This window comes from Seriola lalandi, unplaced genomic scaffold, assembly GCF_002814215.2.
Source record: "Seriola lalandi dorsalis isolate HSWRI2012SDOR001 ecotype SW California unplaced genomic scaffold, Sedor1 jcf7180002054941, whole genome shotgun sequence".
NCBI lineage: Eukaryota > Metazoa > Chordata > Actinopteri > Carangiformes > Carangidae > Seriola > Seriola lalandi.
Window position 1 is genome coordinate 40,277 of NW_019525492.1, and position 18,816 is coordinate 59,092.

Here is an 18,816-nt window from a genome sequence, read left to right on the forward strand (position 1 = left end):
ACTGACTGACTGACTGACTGACTGACTGACTGACTCTCAGGTGTCTTACCTGTGGAGTCTGTCTCTGCAGCAGCTGCAGCTCTTTGTGATACAGAGTGGCAGCAAAAGGAAACACTTCGGGCAACTGGAGGTCAGAGGTCATCAGACAGCTGACCGTGTGTCTGGGGTCGCTGCCACGCAACGACGCATTAACACTCTGCACTGCAGTGAGCACTGAAACACACACACACACACACACACACACACACACACACACACACACACACACACACACACACACACACACACACACTTATTGAAGTCTCAGTTTGATCGACTGTGACTGGACATGAAGAAGATATGACGATTATTTTATCAATAGACTGATCAATCATTAAATATTGGAAAATGTTCCACAGTGACATCTTCAGGGTCATGAGTCACAACAGCTTGACTGATGTGGACTGGTCTGGACACACCAGTATGTACTGGTCCAGATCCAGTAGAACTTACTGTTCTTGGCTCTCTGGGCTTCCTGGTTGGCGATGGTCACAGCTTCCTGCAGCTCATCAGGTTCCAGGGGGTCGACACAGCCCTGATCCTGAGGTCAGAGGTCACAGAGGGAGGGGTCAGGTCTAACAGGCAGTCACGGTGTGTATTTCTGTGTGTGTGCGTGTATGTGTGTGTGTGTGTGTGTGTGTGTGTGTGTGTACCAGCGCCTTCTGCTGGCGGTCCGCCGACAGCTGGTCCAGGTACCAGGGGCCATTGTCAGTACGGAGGCCCCTGAGGGCCAAACATGGCAGCTGCAGAGCGGAGAGCAGGGACAGTTCATCTGCAGATTCCAGAGCTTCATCCACCTGCTCCACCGCTGATCGCACTGATACACACAGATCAATATTATTGATATTATCAGTTATAGATCGTTTTATAAATAAATCACTCAAAACACAGAACGAGTGAAACATGAATAAAATCATATCATAATATAAATCATAATAAATAATAATCGTGACGTCAGAGTGAGTCACATTGATCTGTTTGATACACAGGGTGAAGGACAGAGGAGTGACATCACAGTGACAGTCACTCTGGTGACTCAGGTGTGTGCAGTTATATTCATTATGAGCTGTGTCCCCCAGTGGTTTTATGGACGTTGGTCTGTTCACACATTCAAACCACAGGAAAACACCTGGAAACACTTCACAATAAGACTCCCCTTATAAAGGATTTATAAATGGATTAGAGCTAATTTATTAATTAGCTTGTTAACACTTCATAAATAATTTATAAGCTGTTATTACACATTAGATGAAAAGGGAAACAGTGAGCTGTTGCTTGCCAAATAGTGAGCCCACATGTATCTGAACTGTTCAGCCTCATATCTCTCCATCATCAACATCTGTAGCTGCTGCTTCATCACGTTTGTTCAGTTACTAACAATTAACCACCGTCATTTGTTAATGAGTTACTATTATTTATAACTGGTAAAAGAGCCTCATGGCCAGTTATAAATAACGCTCCTTTTACCATGGTGGTAACTCATTAGTAAGATTGATGAGTAGGAAGCATTAACTTGATCTTGCCGAATAGTGAGCCTGCATCAATGGATGAAAACTGTTATTAATTAATAACCTCGTTATGAACCATTTATAACTCCTTTATAAGGGTACTCTTATTGTGAAGGGTTACCACAGCTTCTCTTGTTCTCACCGTTGACGATGTTGATGTTTTCTTGGATCTCTCTCTGAGTCAGATACTCCTCATAGATGTCTTTCTCCTCTGAACCTCCACGCTGCACACGCACACACACACACACACACGCACACACACACACACACACACACACACACACACACACATGAAACATCCATCTCATGACAGTTTAATAGGACAGACGAACCAACCAATCAGAGCAGACTCTCACCCTGCCGGCTGCATGTTGAGCTTTCCCTCTCTTAGCCTGATGCAGCATTTGGTGGTAGACGCTCATCAGCGCCTCCTGCAGGTCGCTCAGCATGGCGTTAGGATTCCTCAGAGCCCCCGCCATGACGCCAACGTCCCCTCTGTCCACCGCCTCGTTGATGGCTATCACCGCTGCATGTACTGATGTGAGAGGGAGACAGGGGACAGTTTGACACTGAGGACTGCGTCTTTTTCTGTAGGGACTGACTGAAGAGTCTCTCGGCCAATCAGAGGGGTTCTCTCTACCTGCAGCTTCGTCCACTGACAGCTCATTGGCCAGGATTCCTCCGATCTTGTTGAACGCCGGCATCTGGATCCCGTATTTATCAAGCTCCAGCTTCATGTTGTTGATCTCCTCCTCTGGACAGTAACAACAACAGTGTACACTGTCAAACAGGAAGTCACTTTCACAATAAAAGTCACATCAAGGTGAAACATTTCAGTTTGAATAAACAGAAGAAGAAGAGTGAAGGAAGGAAGGAAGTGTGTTATTTACCAGTAAACTTGACTTTCCCGTAGAGGTCATGGATCTGTGGAGCCAAACCCAGTCTGTAGAGATAAAGGCTGCAGGGAGACAGGTGAACAGATTAACAGACAGGTAAACAGACAGGTAAACAGATGAACAGATGTGTGTATTGACAGGTGTATTGACCATTGGACAGGTGAACAGGTAAACAGACAGGTGAACACACCTGAGTGCGTGGATGCAGTACACGGCTCTGGGCATGTTCTTCTTGTCGTACACGTCTGTAGTTTCTGGATGGAAGATCTGAAAACAACAACAACAGCTGATCATTCCGAACTCAAACCGATCATCTGATCAATCGCTCTGTTCACTGACCGTCGGCAGTCCTAAGGTCGTCATGGCGTTCCTCCAGTGGTTGATGTTGTCGGTGTGACGGAACTGAAGACCCACAGCCTGAACACATGGAGACACAGCTGATTATTGATTAATGACACATGGAGACACAGCTGATTATTGATTATTGACACATGGAGACACAGCTGATTATTGATTATAGACACATGGAGACAGCTGATTATTGATTAGTGACACATGGAGACACAGCTGATTATTGATTGACATCAAGACATAGCTGATTAGTGATTATTGAAACAGCTGAGTATTGATTATTGATTATTGACTCGAGACTGCTGATAATTGATTATTGACACAGCTGAGTATTGATGGAGTCACATGTCATGTCATGTGGTGTTGTATGTCTGTGTGTCTGTGTGACCTGGTATCGGTGCTGCTCGGGGTCATAGATCTTCTTCAGGGGGACGACGTTGGGAGCGAATCGATGACCCAGTTTAGCAAGAACGACTCCGTTCCTCAGCGCCTCCTCCAGCTCCGTAGGAGCAGGAAGCTCCTCCCCCAGACACGCCTCCATCCACCTGAGCAGGAAACAAAGAAGTGTGTCGTATTTGATGTTAGAAAGCTGCCTCCATCAAGGCCTGTCTGTCATCACGGTGATGGAAACACAAAGACGTATCCATGACAACAGCTGGATCACATCAGAGTCAGGAGGATGTCTGATGATATTCCAGTCCACCACGACCAGGACAGACTCAAACTAAATCCCACTCACCTCTTGGCCTCCTCCAACCTGCACAGGTACTGGTAGGCCACGTTCTGGATCCTCTGCTCATCCATCTGCTCTGCTGTCAGACGCTCATCTACACACACACAGAGACACACTCTGTTAACACACACACGTGTCATGGAACTGCTCCAATAAAACAACATGAAGTCATCTCCTTATAAAACACACAAAACAATTGGTGTCAAAAATAATCATCACACTAATCAGTAATCAAAATAATGGATCTGATGTAATATGAATCAAACATCCAGAAATAAAATGTGTAAAACTTTATTAAAAAGGAAAAATAGACAAACAAAAGTGAAACAAATTAACAATCATCAGAGGAATGTTACAGTCAGAGGTTTGTTACCATGGGGATCAGGTTCAGTCCGGGATTACACACAAAGTACTGAACCGCTTTGACCCAGACTGGGTGGAGGGATAGGACAAATGTTGGTTCTGATCCAGTTACAGAAGAGGATTAGTTTCCTCAACATGTCAGACAGAACATTTTTCAACACTTCGGTTTCTCAGACATATTTATGGTGCTGAGATCAGATAATAATCTGGATTAGATAATAATCTGGATTAGATAATAATCTGGATCACATAATAATCTGGATCACATAATCATCTGGATCACATAATCATCTGGATCACATAATCATCTGGATCACATAATCATCTGGATCATGAATACTTCAAAATCTGTTTCTCCACAAATAAAACAAACTGAACTTGATGTGAAAGTTTCTCTGAACAGTTCACGGATGAAAACGGCAGCTTCATGTTTCAGGTTTATGACACGAGTAAGACATGTTTCATTCTCGAACCATGTGAATAAACTCGTAAACACACACACGAATAAACTCGTGAATAAACATGTAAACAACGACGTGAATAAAACACGTAAACAAACACATGAATTAACAGAGGAGGGAGGCTCAAGGTTTAAAGAAACTCACAGCGGTTCTGTGAAGCTGAATCGGCCATGTTAGCCGGTAGCCGTTAGCTATTAGCTCCGTGTTTTCGTGTCCTTCGGTTAAACTCGGTTTTAATCCTCTCGGTGACCGAAACTCTCTCTCTTAAAATCTGCCGGTGAAGAATAATCTCGAATCTCGGTTTGAAGCCTCAAACCGTCCCCTGCTGTCCGCGAGCTTCTTCCTGTCCGAAGTTTGAAAGCTCCCGCGGCTCTCTGATTGGTCAGCCGGTCAAGCGCTCTTCCAATTGGCTGGAACCTTTTCGCATTGGATTGTGGTCCGTGTAGTTTCCTGTCTAAAGTAAAACAAACGCCAACGAAAACTTTATTTTAATAGAACATTTTGAAAATCTCATTAGATATTACACGTCCTTACCTTGAATTACTTATAACACAGTTAAACTTTATTGTTTTAATTACTCCCCACCGTCTGTTCTGTGTTACCATAGAAACCGAGTCAAACTGTATTAGCAGGTGGAGGTATTTGTTAGCTGCTTCTCCGCAGATCGTATCGGTTTATTAGTGACAGCTGAAGTTTAACTTGTGAACATTTTCCCGCTCAGGATGGACGAGCTTAATCTTCACCTGCGGACTGTGAGTGCTCGTGTTACCTGTTGGCTTCAGGTGAGCAGTGTCAGTACCTGTCAGGGGGAACATTAGCAGTAGCAGCTGACGTGTGTACAGCTGTAATAACAGTGTCAGTGACAGCTGTTCATTTATCCGCGATATATATCAATATATAAATAAAAAACGATTCAGTTAAAGGCTGAATGATAAGCAGTAACTAAACAGTCTAAATAAAGAATACTATTAAATATAGATCTAATTATAATATGGTATGGTAATGTAATGTACTGTAACAGTGTAGAGGTGGTGGAGAGGACCAGATCTGACTGACAAACAATGTCATATGTAATTTAATATAATTGTATGTTGTGAGCCAGGAGTCTGGTCTTCAGGTCGGTGACATCAGTCACATAAAAATCAAACAGAAACCATCAGAACAACAAATCAAACACCAAGGTGAAGAGAAACCCCCCAGAGACCAGATCAGATCTTGTATCTTCCCTTTCCACAGTCCAGGTACTGTGACGTTTTAAAAAACACTGACGTCATTTACAAAGTCATGGATCTTTCTCTCGCCTGCAGACAGTCATGTTAGTTATAAAATATTAACTGATTCATCCATCCATTCATTTTTCTGCTGCTTCTCCAGGACCAGTGTTTAATGATTAATTAATAATATCATTATTCTATTTATATCATAATTATATCATTATAATCCCTGCTGCTCTTCACTCATATCTGTCAGAGTGAATGTGAAACAGGTTTTAAATGAGACTCTGTTATTAGTCAACCTCAGCACGAACAAAGACTGTGTCTCTGATGTTGCTGAAACCATCACACAGCCGTGTGTACGTGTGTCCAGCAGAGGGGCAGTGTCAGTTGTAGATTTACCTTCCTCCAACTGACACAAACACATATACAGAAGGTTTTTCAAAATAAATCAGTTTGAAACAAAGTGACTGTGTTTCCTCCAAAATAAACATAAAACATTTAAGTTTTGTAATTAATCCGGTAAAAACATTTAAACACTGAAAACAGCAGCTCGTCCTGTTTCATTTCAACTTTTAATGAAATAAAATACAATTTAACTTCACTCCATATTCAATTTAAATCTTTGGATTCAAGTAAAATGATTAAATTGATCAGATTTATTGATTGATTGAATATTGGCTGTTCTTTAAGAGGAGGTTTGTGTGTTTCTGTCTCCTCAGTCCAGGTGAGTCTCTCTCACATCCATCATGGCGTCTGATGCGTCCACAGCAGGTGAGAAGGAGGTAAAAGTGAAGAGGAAGAGGAAGGAGCAGAAGGTGAGGACGAAGGCCTCAGCGGTGTCAGAGGTTCAGACGGTGGACATCGAGGAGTTAACGTCTGCTGGTCATCGAGCTCTGCAGGAGGGACGGACGGGAGACGCTCTGAGCTGCTTTAGAGACGCCCTGAAGGCTGCAGAACAGGTGAGACGCTGTGGTCAGAGGTCACAAACATGTCATATGACATAAGTCATAAAAGTCATAAAACCCTTGTTGCTGTGTCTACTACATTTCCCATCATGCTCTGCTCCCCTCAGCTGCAGGACTCCCGGGTCCTCCGAGCCTGTTCCTTTAACCTGGGAGCAGCCTATGTGGAGGTGGGGAGACCTCAGAAAGGTCTGGACTTCCTGCAGCAGGCTCACCCCGGTCCGAAGGCCGACCGGCTCCCAGACCTCCAGTTCAACCTCGCACTGGCCCACAATGCACTAGGACAGAGTCAAGAGGCCGCTGCCCACTTCCTGCAGGCTGCGCAGCTGTACAGATCGCAGGGAGACGGAGGCAGCGAGGGAGACGCCTGCATGGAGATGAGCCGCTGCTACACCAGAACACAGGTCAGAACCAGGACCTGGACCAGAACCTGAACCAGAGCTGGAACAGGTGTGTCAGGTGACAGATGTGTCAGGTGACAGGTGTGTGTGTATTGTAGGACTGGTCTCTGGCAGTTCAGGGTTTCCTGCGGGCAGCAGAGAGTTACAGAGTGGCAGCCATGTTGGATTCTGCAGCTGCTGCTTTGAAAGAGGCGGGAAATTACATGATTCAATCAGATCAGTTCAGCCATGATGACATTATCGGCGTGCTGACAAAGTGTCTGAGTTTGACAGACAGCATCACCGACCCGAGGACTCTGGGTAATCACCTTTATGAAACAGATCATCTGACCGATTCATTGATTGATTGATTGGTTAATCTGTCTACCTCCCGCTGTGGTCCAGGTGAGCTTTACCTGTCCGTGGGCGTGTCTTACTGCTGGCTCAGGTGTTTCGAAGAGGCGGTGCAGTGTTTCCAGCAGGCTCTGGGTCCTGCGGCTCAGTGGCCCCCCCTGCTGGCCAAGGTGCTGCACAACCTGGGAGCTGCTCTGAACTCTCTTGGACAGTTCACACCTGCTGTGGGCTACCACAGGCAGGCCGCTGGACTCTACGGTCAGACACACACCTGTCACACCTGTCACACCTGTCAATCACCTGTCAATCAACCTTCAACATTCATAAAAAAGTGTAATATTTATAAGTTCATACATTCAGGATACTATGAAGTGATAATATACGTGTGTGTGTGCGCGCGCAGGCTCTCTAGGTTGCCGTGGTGACCAGGCTCGGTGCTTCAGTAACCTGGCGTTTGCCTGCAGTCAGCTGGGTGATGAAGAGGAGGCAGCAGAGAGCTTCATCCACGCTCTGCAGGGATTCAGAGACACAGGTAACATCAGGTAACAACAGTAACCGTTCAGTCATGTTTATGAGATCATACCTGCCTCTACCTGTCTGTTTGTCTGCAGAGGACCACCTGGCTCAGGCTCAGGTGTGTGAGTCGTTAGCGGAGTGTTACCTGAAGCAGAGGAAGCAGCAGAAAGCTGTTCAGCTCTACAAACAGGCTCTGAGCGCTCTGTCTCACTGCCAGGTAACAACACACCTGCATGTTCTCCCTCACCTGCTCACAGTGTCCATCATTTCTGTCAGTCAGAAGAACTAATAAGAAGGAGCATCAGACCACCAGACAGGTTGTAAACAAACCAACAGGTTACATCACCAGCATCACAAACCAATCACAGAACACTTCCTGTTCTTTCACCTGTCAGATATAAAAGACTTGATGTTTTGTAAATGTTGTTTATGTTTTGTTTTCAGGACGGTTCTGGTCGTGTTGGCGATCGTCTGGTGGAGCGACTGACTGCAACACTGCAGCAGAGTCTGAGCATCGGCCTGCAGGTCTGGTCACATGACCACAACACCACATCACACCTCCGACCAATCACAACACCACATCACACCTCCGACCAATCACAACACCACATCACATGTGACCACATGTCTTTATTGCCCTCTGACTGTTTTTAAAATGCAGAGACCACGTCCACGAGGACCACGCCCAGCCAGGCCACACCCACACAGCTCACCTGTTGAACAATGTGTCAGGTAGCAGCCAATCAGCTCTCACTTTGTCTCCAGTCACCAACAACATTCACACCTCTTGGTGGTTTCACACATCTCTGTGTCTTCACCTTCCTCACAGGAAGTCTGACATCACACATAGTCCACGCAGGGCAGCCAACCAGCAGCGAGATGAGCAGCGGGGGACGGAGCCAGGTGAGTTCCACAAGAACAACAAGCGGTGTTGCCGTGGTAACAACATATTATTCTTGTATTGGATCAAACACTAACCATCAGTATGCAAGCAGGAGCAGAGGCCAGAGGTAGACAGGAAGCAGCAGAGCATTGTGGGTCAGCAGAGGGCGGAGACACTGAAGTACCTGAATACATGGCATCTGGACCATACAGGTAACACAGTAAAATGTCATGTCTCTGAAGTTTGTCGTTTATTTAATTTTTTATCAGGAACATATTGATCGGGGCGTTGTGTAGCGTAGTGGTTTAAGCAGGCGCCCCATGTGTAGAGGCTACAGTCCTCGCTGCAGTTGGCCCCGGTTCGAATCCCGCATCGGACGGCCTTTCACTGCATGTCATTCCCCCTCTCTCTCTGCCTCCCCGTTTCCTGTCACTCTCCACTGTGCTGTCCATTAAAGGCATAAAAGCTCAAAAAAAAAAAATATATATACTTTAAGAACATATTGATCAGTGATCAATAAATCTGACCTGCAGGTGAACGTGAACATTTGTCTCTGTTTCCAGTTCAGACCAGTCAGACCAGCTGCAGCACAGTGAGCTGTGGTCGGACAGAGAGAACCCTCACACTGACAGGTAACTCACCTGTCAATCAAATCACAACAAACTGTATTCTTATAAAAGACTTCACAAAAACTGATTGGCCGTTGTTTTCTTGCAGTGAAACCTCATTGGTCCGGGAGACCGAGGCCGTACCCACCAGTCCAGGTGACGTCAGAGAGGCGACTCCCCCTGCGGGCAGGTGGAGGTCTCGGTTCTGTGCCCTGATGTAGAGTCAGAGAGGAAGTCCACATCAGTTTGGATCTGCACTCACCTGCAGCTGATCATGTCCTTCATCGTCTATTGATTACATATTTATGATCGCTGGGACTGGTCTGTGGTTTCCATGGAAACCTGGTCACCTCAGTAAAGGTCCAATCCACTTCACAGAGACCTGCAGAGACTGATACTGTGCACACCTGTACGTCCAGGTGTGATGACAGTCAAGTGTTTATGATTAATGAATGAACAGCATGTATTTATAGCAGTTTGAACCTTTGTGTTTGAGTTTTGTTATATTGTTTAAATGAACCTAAACCTAAAGGATCTATCCATCAATCAATCAATCAGTCGGTACCTGTGTACAACCGAATGAACTGTGGAGATAGAGTCACAAAAGTCTATCAATAAAGGACTGATAGATCTGTGAAATAAAACCATGACAACACTGAAGCTTTGTTTACCTGAGGAGTGAGACGCCGGCAACACACCTGTACAACAACTCAGCAGATTTCAACTTCCTGCTGTGCAGCCAGATGTTTTCAGGAGAAACACTCAGACTGATGTTTTATTCATCACAGGCTGATTCTGCTGATGAAGCAGCTCCACACACACACACACACACACACACACACACACACACACACACACAGAGCTCCTCCTCCTGCTGCAGTCGTCTTCAGTCTGCTCAGTGTTTCAGATCAGAGCTGCTGCGGCTGTGGACAGGACCCTGAACTGATCTGGGTTCTGCAGGTTCTTCTGGGTTCTCTGTGTGTGTGTGCTGCTGTTGTGTTGCAGTGAGGGGAGAATATGAGGAGCAGAGGAGAACAGAAGAGTCTGACCTGAGGAGGAGAAAAGATTCAGGTAAAAACACTTATCCTTTCACAATAAAAGCCTGTCAATGACTGTGTTTAGATTCTACAGGAAACAGGTTGAAATCATCTGTGAGGAAGCAGATTATTAAATATAATAACTGTATAAAAACGATATAAATAAATAAGATAAATACGTTTTGTTTCACTCTGAGCGTTAACACTCAGGGACTGCTCTGCATGACAACAACTTTAATCTCTAATCCCCGAACAAGAACGATGGAAACTAAGTCAAATGCCTCCTGGTCTTGAACCAGGATCAGTGTTCAGTCCTGGTCACTGTGACGTCACAACATTACAATACTTTTCACTGATGTCAAAACGTGAAGGATGAAAGTTTGAATCTACAGCCAGCAGCTGGTTAGCTTAGCATAGCACAAAGGGGGGGAAGCTAGTTTAGCTTAGCACAAATACAGTCCCAATGTGAGGTTCTTGTAGGATGGTTGCTGTTCGGTTGGTGAGGACAGGCTTCGTCCATGTTAAAGGAACAGTCTGACATTTTGTTTCACGTCTTCCTGTGATGTCAGTGTCCGTCTGTGTCAGTGCAGGTTCAGGATTTACCTGTCCCTCTATATAAGGTGAATTTTGTAAAGGAATTCAGCCTCTCAGTCAATGAAGTGTTGAGTTTAAACTCAACATGTGAATGAATCTGGTCGGGATTTTAATGAGAGCGACGTAAAGACAATGTTTAGTCCAGAGTCTCAGTGCTGCAGAGACCTGGATCTGGTCTGGTAGGGTCCATGTTAGTACAGGAACGGTTAGTTCAAGGTTAGCAGGAGGCTAGCAGGAGGTTATCTGGAGGTAAGCAGGAGGTTAGGATTCGACATCAGTTTAATTAATTTGCTCCAGCCAATCAGATGCAGGAGGAGGGGCCTGCAGCCCTGTAGGTTTCTGATCTGCAGAGAAAGAGGTGGAGGTTACCAAGGTGACATCATGAACACACACACACACACACACACACACACACACACAGGTCAGGTTACAGCACAATGCATCTGCAGTTATTTTTGGCAGCAGGATCAGTGTGTGTGTGTGTGTGTGTGTGTGTGCGTGTGTGTGTGTGTGTTCATTTCAAAATCATCAATATCACATCAACATTAATATGGATGGTGTTTTGTTGTATTCAGTAGATTAATGAATATAACTACATAATATTATATAACAATGTGACAGGATGATACAGAAAGAAACTATATGTTCAGTTGAGGAAGTACTCGGGTCTTTTACTTTGAAGTTCTAATACTAACACCACAGTGTAGAAATACTTTGAGGATGTGACATCACTGCGTTACAGTTACTGATTCTTCACTTTATATCCTGCTGAGGATAATAATAACTGACTCTGTGGCAAGGTCTGATTTAAAACCTGAACAGGTGAAACAGTCCAGGTCCTGGTCTGAGTCACTGTCAGCTGACTCCTCATTGGTCGATGTGAATCAGTTACCATGGTAACCCCTCAGGTTCTCCACAGAGTGTTTGTGCTTTAACGAGACTCTTATCTGTGATCTTTAATGAGAAGGGACGGACAGGAAGTCTCCGTCACAATAAGAGCTGATGGACTGTTAGCAGGTAGATAGACAGCAGGCGTCCAATCAGAGCGCAGCAGGTGATTCTGCTTCAGTCAAACAGAAACCTGCAGATCCTGTTACTATCTCTGTGTCTGCTGGTGTGGTTCTCAACCTTAGGACCAGGACCTCTCAGGGGGTCACAAGATAAATCTGAGGAGTCAGAGGACAAGTAGATGTTGTAGATAGATGATGATTTTACAATGTGAGACGCTGAAGCTGTAACCAGGTCGTGACCTGACAACAGCGTCTCTCAGTGAGGACACCTGAGACGCTACTGTTCTCTATTACAGCAAAACACTACAGTCCCTCAGCAGTGAGGACGACTGACGTCTCTGTGAGCGTTACACACCTACGATCAACCTACAACACATTCACCTGTTACACAAACTGGATCTTTTTAATCCCACTGGTACATTTTGTATTGAGGATAAAGTCTTACTTAGAATCCAGACTCATGGAAACAGCAGTGTTCAGTCACTGGATTATTCTGTGGACCTGCAGGAAGTGGGAGGGAAACCAGGGTGTCGTCTGCATAATCACAAACGTTGATTCTATTGATTTGTTTAATTTCGCCTTGAAACTCCACAAACACTGAACATCGCTGGGGGAGTCACACCCTGGGTACTCATATTTGTAAATGTTCAGTGTTTGATTTGTTGACGTGTGTGTGTGTGTGTGTGTGTGTGTGTGTGTATGTGTGTGTATGTGTGTGTGTGTGTGTGTGTGTGTGTGATGGACATCACTGCAGGAAACCTTTAAAAACCTGACAATATGTTCAGATATGGTGTTTGTCGACCAGGTGACAAAGACCTGAAGTTACAGCTGAACTGAAGAAGTTAAAGTCATTTTAAAAGGTTCAGGGAGGAAGTCTCTGCAGAACGAATGATGAACAATTAATACAGTGGTTCCCAACCTGTGGGCCGCGAAGGTATTGCAAGTGGAACGTGAAATAATTTGCAAAACAATTTAACAACAATTTGAACAATTTGCATGTATAATTTTAGTGAAAATAATTATTAACTTGTAACTATTAATGACTATCACTGTTATAAGCCAATGTTTGATCGATATCATTAAAATCAAAATGCTGTAAGGTGTCATTATTGGGCCTCCATATTGTTACAGGGTGAGATGTGGGTGGGGGATGTGTCCTTGAGTTGGAAAAGGTTGGGAACCGTTGAATTAATAATCAGAATCAACTGTCCTATAATCAAACCCCAGTCTGGAATCTCACCTGAACTCCTCCCTCTTCTTCCCTGCAGGATGTCAGGTAACTGGTCCATCCTGAGGTTGTCATCACTGGCTCCACCCACCAGCTCCGCAGCCCTGCCCCTTCCCAACACCTCCCAGTACCCCCCTCTCACAGACTGGGAGGCTCCCAGTTTCACCCGTGCTGCTCAGTTCCGTGTTGGAGCCACCTTGGTCCTCTTCCTGTTCGCGGCCTGCAGTAACCTGGCCCTATTGGCCAGCGTGTGGCGTGGGCGTGGCCGTCGGCTGGCATCTCACTTGCGACCGCTGATGCTGAGCCTGGCGTCGGCCGACCTGATGATGACGTTTGTGGTGATGCCTCTGGACGCTGTGTGGAACGTGACGGTGCAGTGGTACGGAGGAGACGCGCTCTGTAAGCTGCTCTGCTTCCTCAAGCTGTTCGCCATGCACGCGTCTGCCTTCATCCTCGTCGTCATCAGCCTCGACCGACAGCACGCCATCCTGCACCCACTGGACGCTCTGAGCGCGCACTGCAGGAACCGGCGCATGCTGCTGCTGGCCTGGAGCCTCAGCGTGCTGCTGGCGTCACCACAGGTAGATATCAGCACAGGTAACACGTATGCACAGGTAACATGGCAGCACAGGTAACACATCAGCACAGGTGACACATGCTGTAGGAAACAGGAAACATTTGATTTATTTGCATCTGTCAGAAAACAAAAAAGTCACCACAGGTTGTTTCACCTGAGTCTCCTCTCGGACCAATCACAGAGCAGCTTTCTGACAGTATCACATTTAAAACAGGGAACAGCTCCAGAATCTGAGCTCTGATTGGCTGCAGGTAAACTCTCTGCCGTGATTGGTTGTGTGTGGGCACATGTTGAGAAGAGGAAGAATCTGTCTTGTTTCCTCGGATGCTGTGAACAGACTGACTGTTTCATCATCACTCCGCTTCCAACATTAATATTTATCAGATGAGGTGGGTTCGCAGTGAGGGGCGGAGTCAGGTTAACCTGAGGATGGCGTGATGAAGAACAGTTGATGACCACATGATCATAACTACTGTTTACAGTCCAGCTGCAGGTTCCTCTGGTCCAGGTGAAGGTTCTCAGCTCACAGCAGCTCCTGCAGTAAACCCTCAGTCAAACCTGAACATTAATCTCTGCAGGAATGTTGTGGTTTCTGATGGAGAGATTAAATGTGCAAAACCTCCTGCTGTTAGCTCGGGCTAACTGCTCCCCTTGGTTTATATTAGGAATGCTAGTAACGCTAAGAAGCTACAAGCTGGAAAACAGCTGAAACAAACAGATGTCAGTTTGACTGAGCTAGTTTGACTACACAAAACCCTGACGTGAAGTGGACTCTGATCATTAGAGTCCACTTCACGTCAGAGTCCTCTTTGGTTCGGTTCAGTCCAGTTTGGGCAGGTTTAGTTTGGTTTGGTTCAGCTGGAGAACAGATGTTTTAATACAGTGAATATCTGCTCACCTCATCACACCTGAACATCAAACACCTTCTCACTGCAGTTTAGAGTCAAAACAGAGATTGTTGTTTATAAATGTTGAGTATGTGACCATGTGACACATCACTGGTCTTCAGCTTCATGTCTGATCACTGCGTGACTTCAGGATTCGTCGTGTTAGTAACTGATTGTAACAACAGCTGCTGAAACCATCGTCCCCTCAGACTCACTGAGGCCAAATCTCACCTGTCCTCCGGTAGCAGTGGGACTGTCTCTGTCTCACCTGTTTCTGTCTCACCTGTCTCCGTCTGTGTCCAGCTCTTCATCTTCAGGGCGATCAGGGTGGAGGGCGTAGATTTCACTCAGTGTGCGACTCACGGCAGCTTCAGGCGCCGCTGGCAGGAGACGGTTTACAACATGTTCCACTTCACCACGCTGTACGTCGTCCCCCTGCTGGTGATGAGCTGCTGCTACAGTCGGATACTGGTGCACATCCACCAGCAACACCAGAGGGAAAAAGGTAACAAACACCTGTGACACACCTGTACAACACCTGGATACCTGTACACCTGTCCCTCACCTCCAGATCACTGCGATAGTCCCTCCCTCTCTCAGCAGGTGAGTCGTACCTGCGTCGCAGCGGCACTGACATCATCCCGAAGGCTCGGATGAAGACTCTGAAGATGACGGTGGTCATCGTGCTGTCCTTCGTGGTGTGCTGGACTCCGTACTACCTGCTGGGGATCTGGTACTGGTTCCAGCCCGACATGCTGCGTGTCACACCTGAGTACGTTCACCACGCCCTCTTTGTGTTCGGGAACTTGAACACCTGTTGTGACCCCGTCATCTACGGTTTCTACACTCCTTCCTTCAGGGCCGACCTCGCTGCCTGCTGCCGCCGGACTACGACTGGCGCTGACGCCTCGCCCCGATCTCTGGACCGACTGTCCGCCAGACAGGATCCTCACAGCGGGGAGCAGGAGTTGGACCCGGCTCCCAGAAAGCAGGAGACTGACACTGACCAATCAGAGGCCAGGACTACACAGACACTGACCAATCCACACAAATGAAGATGTGAAACTTTGTGATCTGAGTTCAGTTTAATTAAAGTTAAAGTTTAACAGGTTTTAGTTTGATGTGATTTTTCTTGTGTCAGTTTAAAACTTGAGGAGTTTGTCGTTCGTGTTTAAACCGACTCAGTAAAGTCTGTTCTTCATCCGTGTCTCTGAACTGAAGAAGAAAATCTCTTTCTCTGAGTGAGTTCATCTGACCTCTGAAACTAACCAGACCAGGGTCTGGACTGTGTGTGTGATTGTGATCAGTGATTGAGGACGTAATGAACTAAATGACATAATACATTAATTATCATATTCATGACATCATTCATGACATCATCTCATCCTATCAACATCAAGCCTAGTGTCAGCTGGTTTCAGTCAGTCACTAACTCACTTAGTCACTCACTGAGTCAGTCATTCAGTTACTCAGTAATTCACTCACTCAGTCATTCACTCATTCAGATGACTGATGACTAACGAGACATTTCTGCCAACGATCATCTTTGTTTATAAACTCACATCAGATGGAGATTAATGATCAAGTGAAATAATGAAACTAAAAACATTACATCATGATCTGGTTTCTGATCCGAGACCAGTTTATTTACTCGTGTTTGTGTTTTTGGACAAATGAAAGAATCAGAATGAAGGAGTGAGGACACAGGTGCTGGACGGGATGAGAGGCAGAAGTTCACAGACAGAACAGACCGACATCTGAGGAAATAAGAACTTAAAACACGTCAGCTGATCAATCAACCAATTATCATGAATTAATGCAGATGAAGTGATAACAAGCTGAATCATCAGTTCTTTGAAAGACAAACTAATGAGATGACGAGCGGAGGATAAAACAGCTGTTGTCTGGACACAAACATTCAGTGTTCGATGTAAAGAGAGAGAGTTCAGTTCGACAGAATAAACGAGCAGCAGACTCTGTTTTCTACTTTATTTTTATTTGGTTTCATGTGTCGACTCATCAGACGAACAGACAGGTGAAGCTCAGAGACTACAGGTTCATCCCAACACACAGCGCGAAGCTCAGCACGTTAAAGATGGTAGCGACCAAACTTAATTAAAAATCTTTTTCCTAAATGTAAGTATTTGGTGTCAGCAGAAGGACAGAGGTGTGAATCTGTTTTTCTCGTTCGTCCTCAATCTGTTCTGTTCTTTTTAAAAGCAGTTTAAAGCTTTGGGGAAAATTTACGACACATTATTGAAAATAAAATGTTTTGAGAGAAAAGAAATCAGTAACATTAAAGCATCACTCTTCTCATTGGTTCTAGCCTTCGTTCACTACATCTCTACATTTAGTTTTAGTTTCTACAGCGCGTCGACAGCTGGAGGTAGTTTGAGTTTAAACCAACAACAGGATAAAATCATCAGCTTTTTATATAAAATAACTCTGAACAGCTGCGTAACATATGGCTCAGGTATCACATGTATGGCTTATTATTAACCATGGCTTCGTCCACTGTAAAACGTTCTCTACCTTCAGCTGGAAACAACTTTTCTTATCTTCTAGAAACATTTTCACATCATTCAACTACCAACAAAAAGAATCAGGAAAAGTCAACAAAACAGAAAGCGAAGTTGGGGGGGGGGGGGTAAATGGTAATAATTATAATATTATTAGCAATAATAATAAAAAATTAAAATGGTCTTCTTTACAGGTTTTCATTTTGGCAGAATTTCCTCTTCACCACCGAACGGCAGCAACAGAAAAATACGAACTGAAAGAAGAAAGTTCTTGAAATAGAACAAAATCATCAACAACTTTATAAAAACATTTAGTTTGTTCTGCTTTTATATTTTTAAATCACTCGGCTCATTACAGAGCGGAGAGGAAGGCAGCGAGGAGCTCCCACCTGACAGTGACCTTTGACCATTGACCCTGAGGACAGCAGGACTCAACAGAACTCGAATAAACTTGATGCAACTTGACTCGTTGGCGTTCTGGTGACAAAGTCTGGACTCAGACGATGGAAGTAAAATTTGTTTCTATACTGTGATCCACCGGAGATTGATCCAAACCAGCTGTTTAATCAGGTCCTCCGTCCTGCAGATCAGCTGGACTCATTTTACCTCAGTGGGACTAAATATTAAAAAGCTTCATAGGTTTCAACAGGAAATATCTGAAAGACTCAGAGTCCTCAGGTCCTCAGGGTCTCAGGGTCTCGGGGTCAGTGTCAGAAGCAGAGACAGAAGCTGTAAAGACATTCAACCACAAACTGAACACAGACTGTGGCTCTGAGGTAACGAATCAGAAGAATTACGGAGCTTTTGGTCAACGTGTTCACATCATTCACTCATTTGGTTTATGACTCGTTAATCTTCCTGTTACAATATATGAAAATATAAATTCACTTCAACACTTCCTCAGTGTTCATCTGAAATATAAAAAGCTTCTTTTGGTTGAGTTTGTTCTTCACCTGCGGGACCGGAAGTGAAAGTTTGTTCTTCACCTGCGGAACAGGAAGTGAAAGATTGTTCTTCACCTGCGGAACAGGAAGTGAGAACAAACAGAAAAGAAACTGGTGGAAACTGTTTTTGTCTTTGGACGTCGTTCAGCTCGTTTCTAAATATCAGCAATTCATGTCAGACGTTATAAAACAACAGGTCAAGAGGACAATTCAAACATGGCTGACGAGGCAGAACACACCTGCAGGCAGGTGACAGGAAGTGGCTAACTCCGCAAAAATAAAACATCAAAGCGTTCATTAAAACTAGGAACAGAAAAGAGCGGAGACGTCAGAGTCCAGACTTTCCTGGTCCGGCTGTGTGTCGACTCAAGTCCTCGTCGTTTCCTCTCAGGTAGAGGTGAGACGTCTGCAGAGGAGGATGCGTCTCCATGACGACAAGCAGTGACGCACAGACTTCTGTCAGTTACATCTCCTCTGCAGCTCAGGTCAAAGGTCATTCTCCAGCATCTCCAGTGAGCTTCAGGACCCAGACTCTGTAGGTTCAACCAGCAGGGAAGTTACACAGCCCTGAATACAGGACGTCAGTAAACCAAAGGGTCCCTGGACTTGATGAGCTACGACATGGCCATGATGAAAGTGGATCTTATGGAGGTAACTCTGCTGTGGAGGACAGACTGGTATCTGGACTAAGTTGGAAAATCTTTTTGGGCCCTTGAAGCAGCACTGGAGGAAGCTGTTGGAGTCAGACA

The 18,816-nt window shown here is 45.2% G+C and overlaps 3 protein-coding genes and 1 long non-coding RNA gene across 5 annotated transcripts in view; 2 read left to right on the plus strand and 2 right to left on the minus strand.

Annotated features, from left to right (window-relative positions):
- Positions 1-4,697, minus strand: part of iqgap3 (IQ motif containing GTPase activating protein 3) — a 16,238-nt gene extending 11,541 nt beyond the window's left edge. Inside the window, exons 1-12 of the mRNA XM_023393667.2 lie at positions 4,496-4,697; positions 3,534-3,621; positions 3,183-3,339; positions 2,783-2,860; positions 2,634-2,710; positions 2,438-2,505; positions 2,188-2,301; positions 1,904-2,082; positions 1,690-1,771; positions 693-856; positions 493-580; positions 50-213 (exon numbers count right to left, since the gene is read on the minus strand). Of these exons, the coding sequence (XP_023249435.1) occupies positions 50-213; positions 493-580; positions 693-856; positions 1,690-1,771; positions 1,904-2,082; positions 2,188-2,301; positions 2,438-2,505; positions 2,634-2,710; positions 2,783-2,860; positions 3,183-3,339; positions 3,534-3,621; positions 4,496-4,523 (1,287 nt within the window). The 5' untranslated portion in view covers positions 4,524-4,697. The remainder of the gene's footprint in view (positions 1-49; positions 214-492; positions 581-692; positions 857-1,689; positions 1,772-1,903; positions 2,083-2,187; positions 2,302-2,437; positions 2,506-2,633; positions 2,711-2,782; positions 2,861-3,182; positions 3,340-3,533; positions 3,622-4,495) is intronic.
- Positions 4,698-4,895: 198 nt separating this feature from the next.
- On the plus strand, positions 4,896-9,915 carry ttc24 (tetratricopeptide repeat domain 24). The gene is made up of 13 exons (XM_087170268.1): positions 4,896-5,133; positions 6,288-6,527; positions 6,641-6,934; positions 7,030-7,231; positions 7,316-7,522; positions 7,668-7,796; positions 7,876-7,997; positions 8,225-8,305; positions 8,442-8,512; positions 8,610-8,683; positions 8,776-8,875; positions 9,227-9,295; positions 9,381-9,915. Exons 2-13 carry the CDS (start codon positions 6,315-6,317, stop codon positions 9,490-9,492), a joined length of 1,674 nt encoding a protein of 557 aa, XP_087026394.1. The 5' UTR covers positions 4,896-5,133; positions 6,288-6,314; the 3' UTR covers positions 9,493-9,915.
- A 305-nt stretch (positions 9,916-10,220) lies between these two features.
- Positions 10,221-15,707, plus strand: gnrhr3 (gonadotropin releasing hormone receptor 3). 2 transcript variants are annotated; one of them, XM_023393676.2, is made up of 4 exons: positions 10,221-10,342; positions 13,181-13,721; positions 14,908-15,109; positions 15,205-15,707. In XM_023393676.2, exons 2-4 carry the CDS (start codon positions 13,182-13,184, stop codon positions 15,657-15,659), a joined length of 1,197 nt encoding a protein of 398 aa, XP_023249444.1. In that variant the 5' UTR covers positions 10,221-10,342; position 13,181; the 3' UTR covers positions 15,660-15,707. The 2 variants fall into 2 exon arrangements, with proteins under 2 accessions (XP_023249444.1, XP_087026393.1); XM_087170267.1 differs by lacking the exon at positions 10,221-10,342 and having other exon boundaries at positions 13,377-13,721; positions 15,205-15,376; positions 15,464-15,707.
- Positions 15,708-16,581: 874 nt separating this feature from the next.
- Positions 16,582-18,808, minus strand: LOC147817552 (uncharacterized). Its single transcript, XR_015436264.1, has 2 exons — positions 18,143-18,808; positions 16,582-18,109 (listed from the first exon to the last, which is right to left on the minus strand). It is a non-coding gene; the product is annotated as an uncharacterized LOC147817552 (long non-coding RNA).
- Between the last annotated feature and the right edge of the window lie 8 nt (positions 18,809-18,816).

Bases quoted from the DNA above. Each gene is read 5' to 3' on its own strand.
- ttc24 (XM_087170268.1), top strand. From the start codon at position 6,315: ATGGCGTCTGATGCGTCCACAGCAGGTGAGAAGGAGGTAAAAGTGAAG. The intron at 6,935-7,029 runs GTCAGAACCAGG...TGTGTATTGTAG, and splicing joins GCTGCTACACCAGAACACAG to GACTGGTCTCTGGCAGTTCA. The intron at 8,513-8,609 runs GTAGCAGCCAAT...CCTTCCTCACAG, and splicing joins CCTGTTGAACAATGTGTCAG to GAAGTCTGACATCACACATA.
- gnrhr3 (XM_023393676.2), top strand. From the start codon at position 13,182: ATGTCAGGTAACTGGTCCATCCTGAGGTTGTCATCACTGGCTCCACCC. The intron at 13,722-14,907 runs GTAGATATCAGC...GTCTGTGTCCAG, and splicing joins TGCTGCTGGCGTCACCACAG to CTCTTCATCTTCAGGGCGAT. The intron at 15,110-15,204 runs GTAACAAACACC...TCCCTCTCTCAG, and splicing joins GCAACACCAGAGGGAAAAAG to CAGGTGAGTCGTACCTGCGT.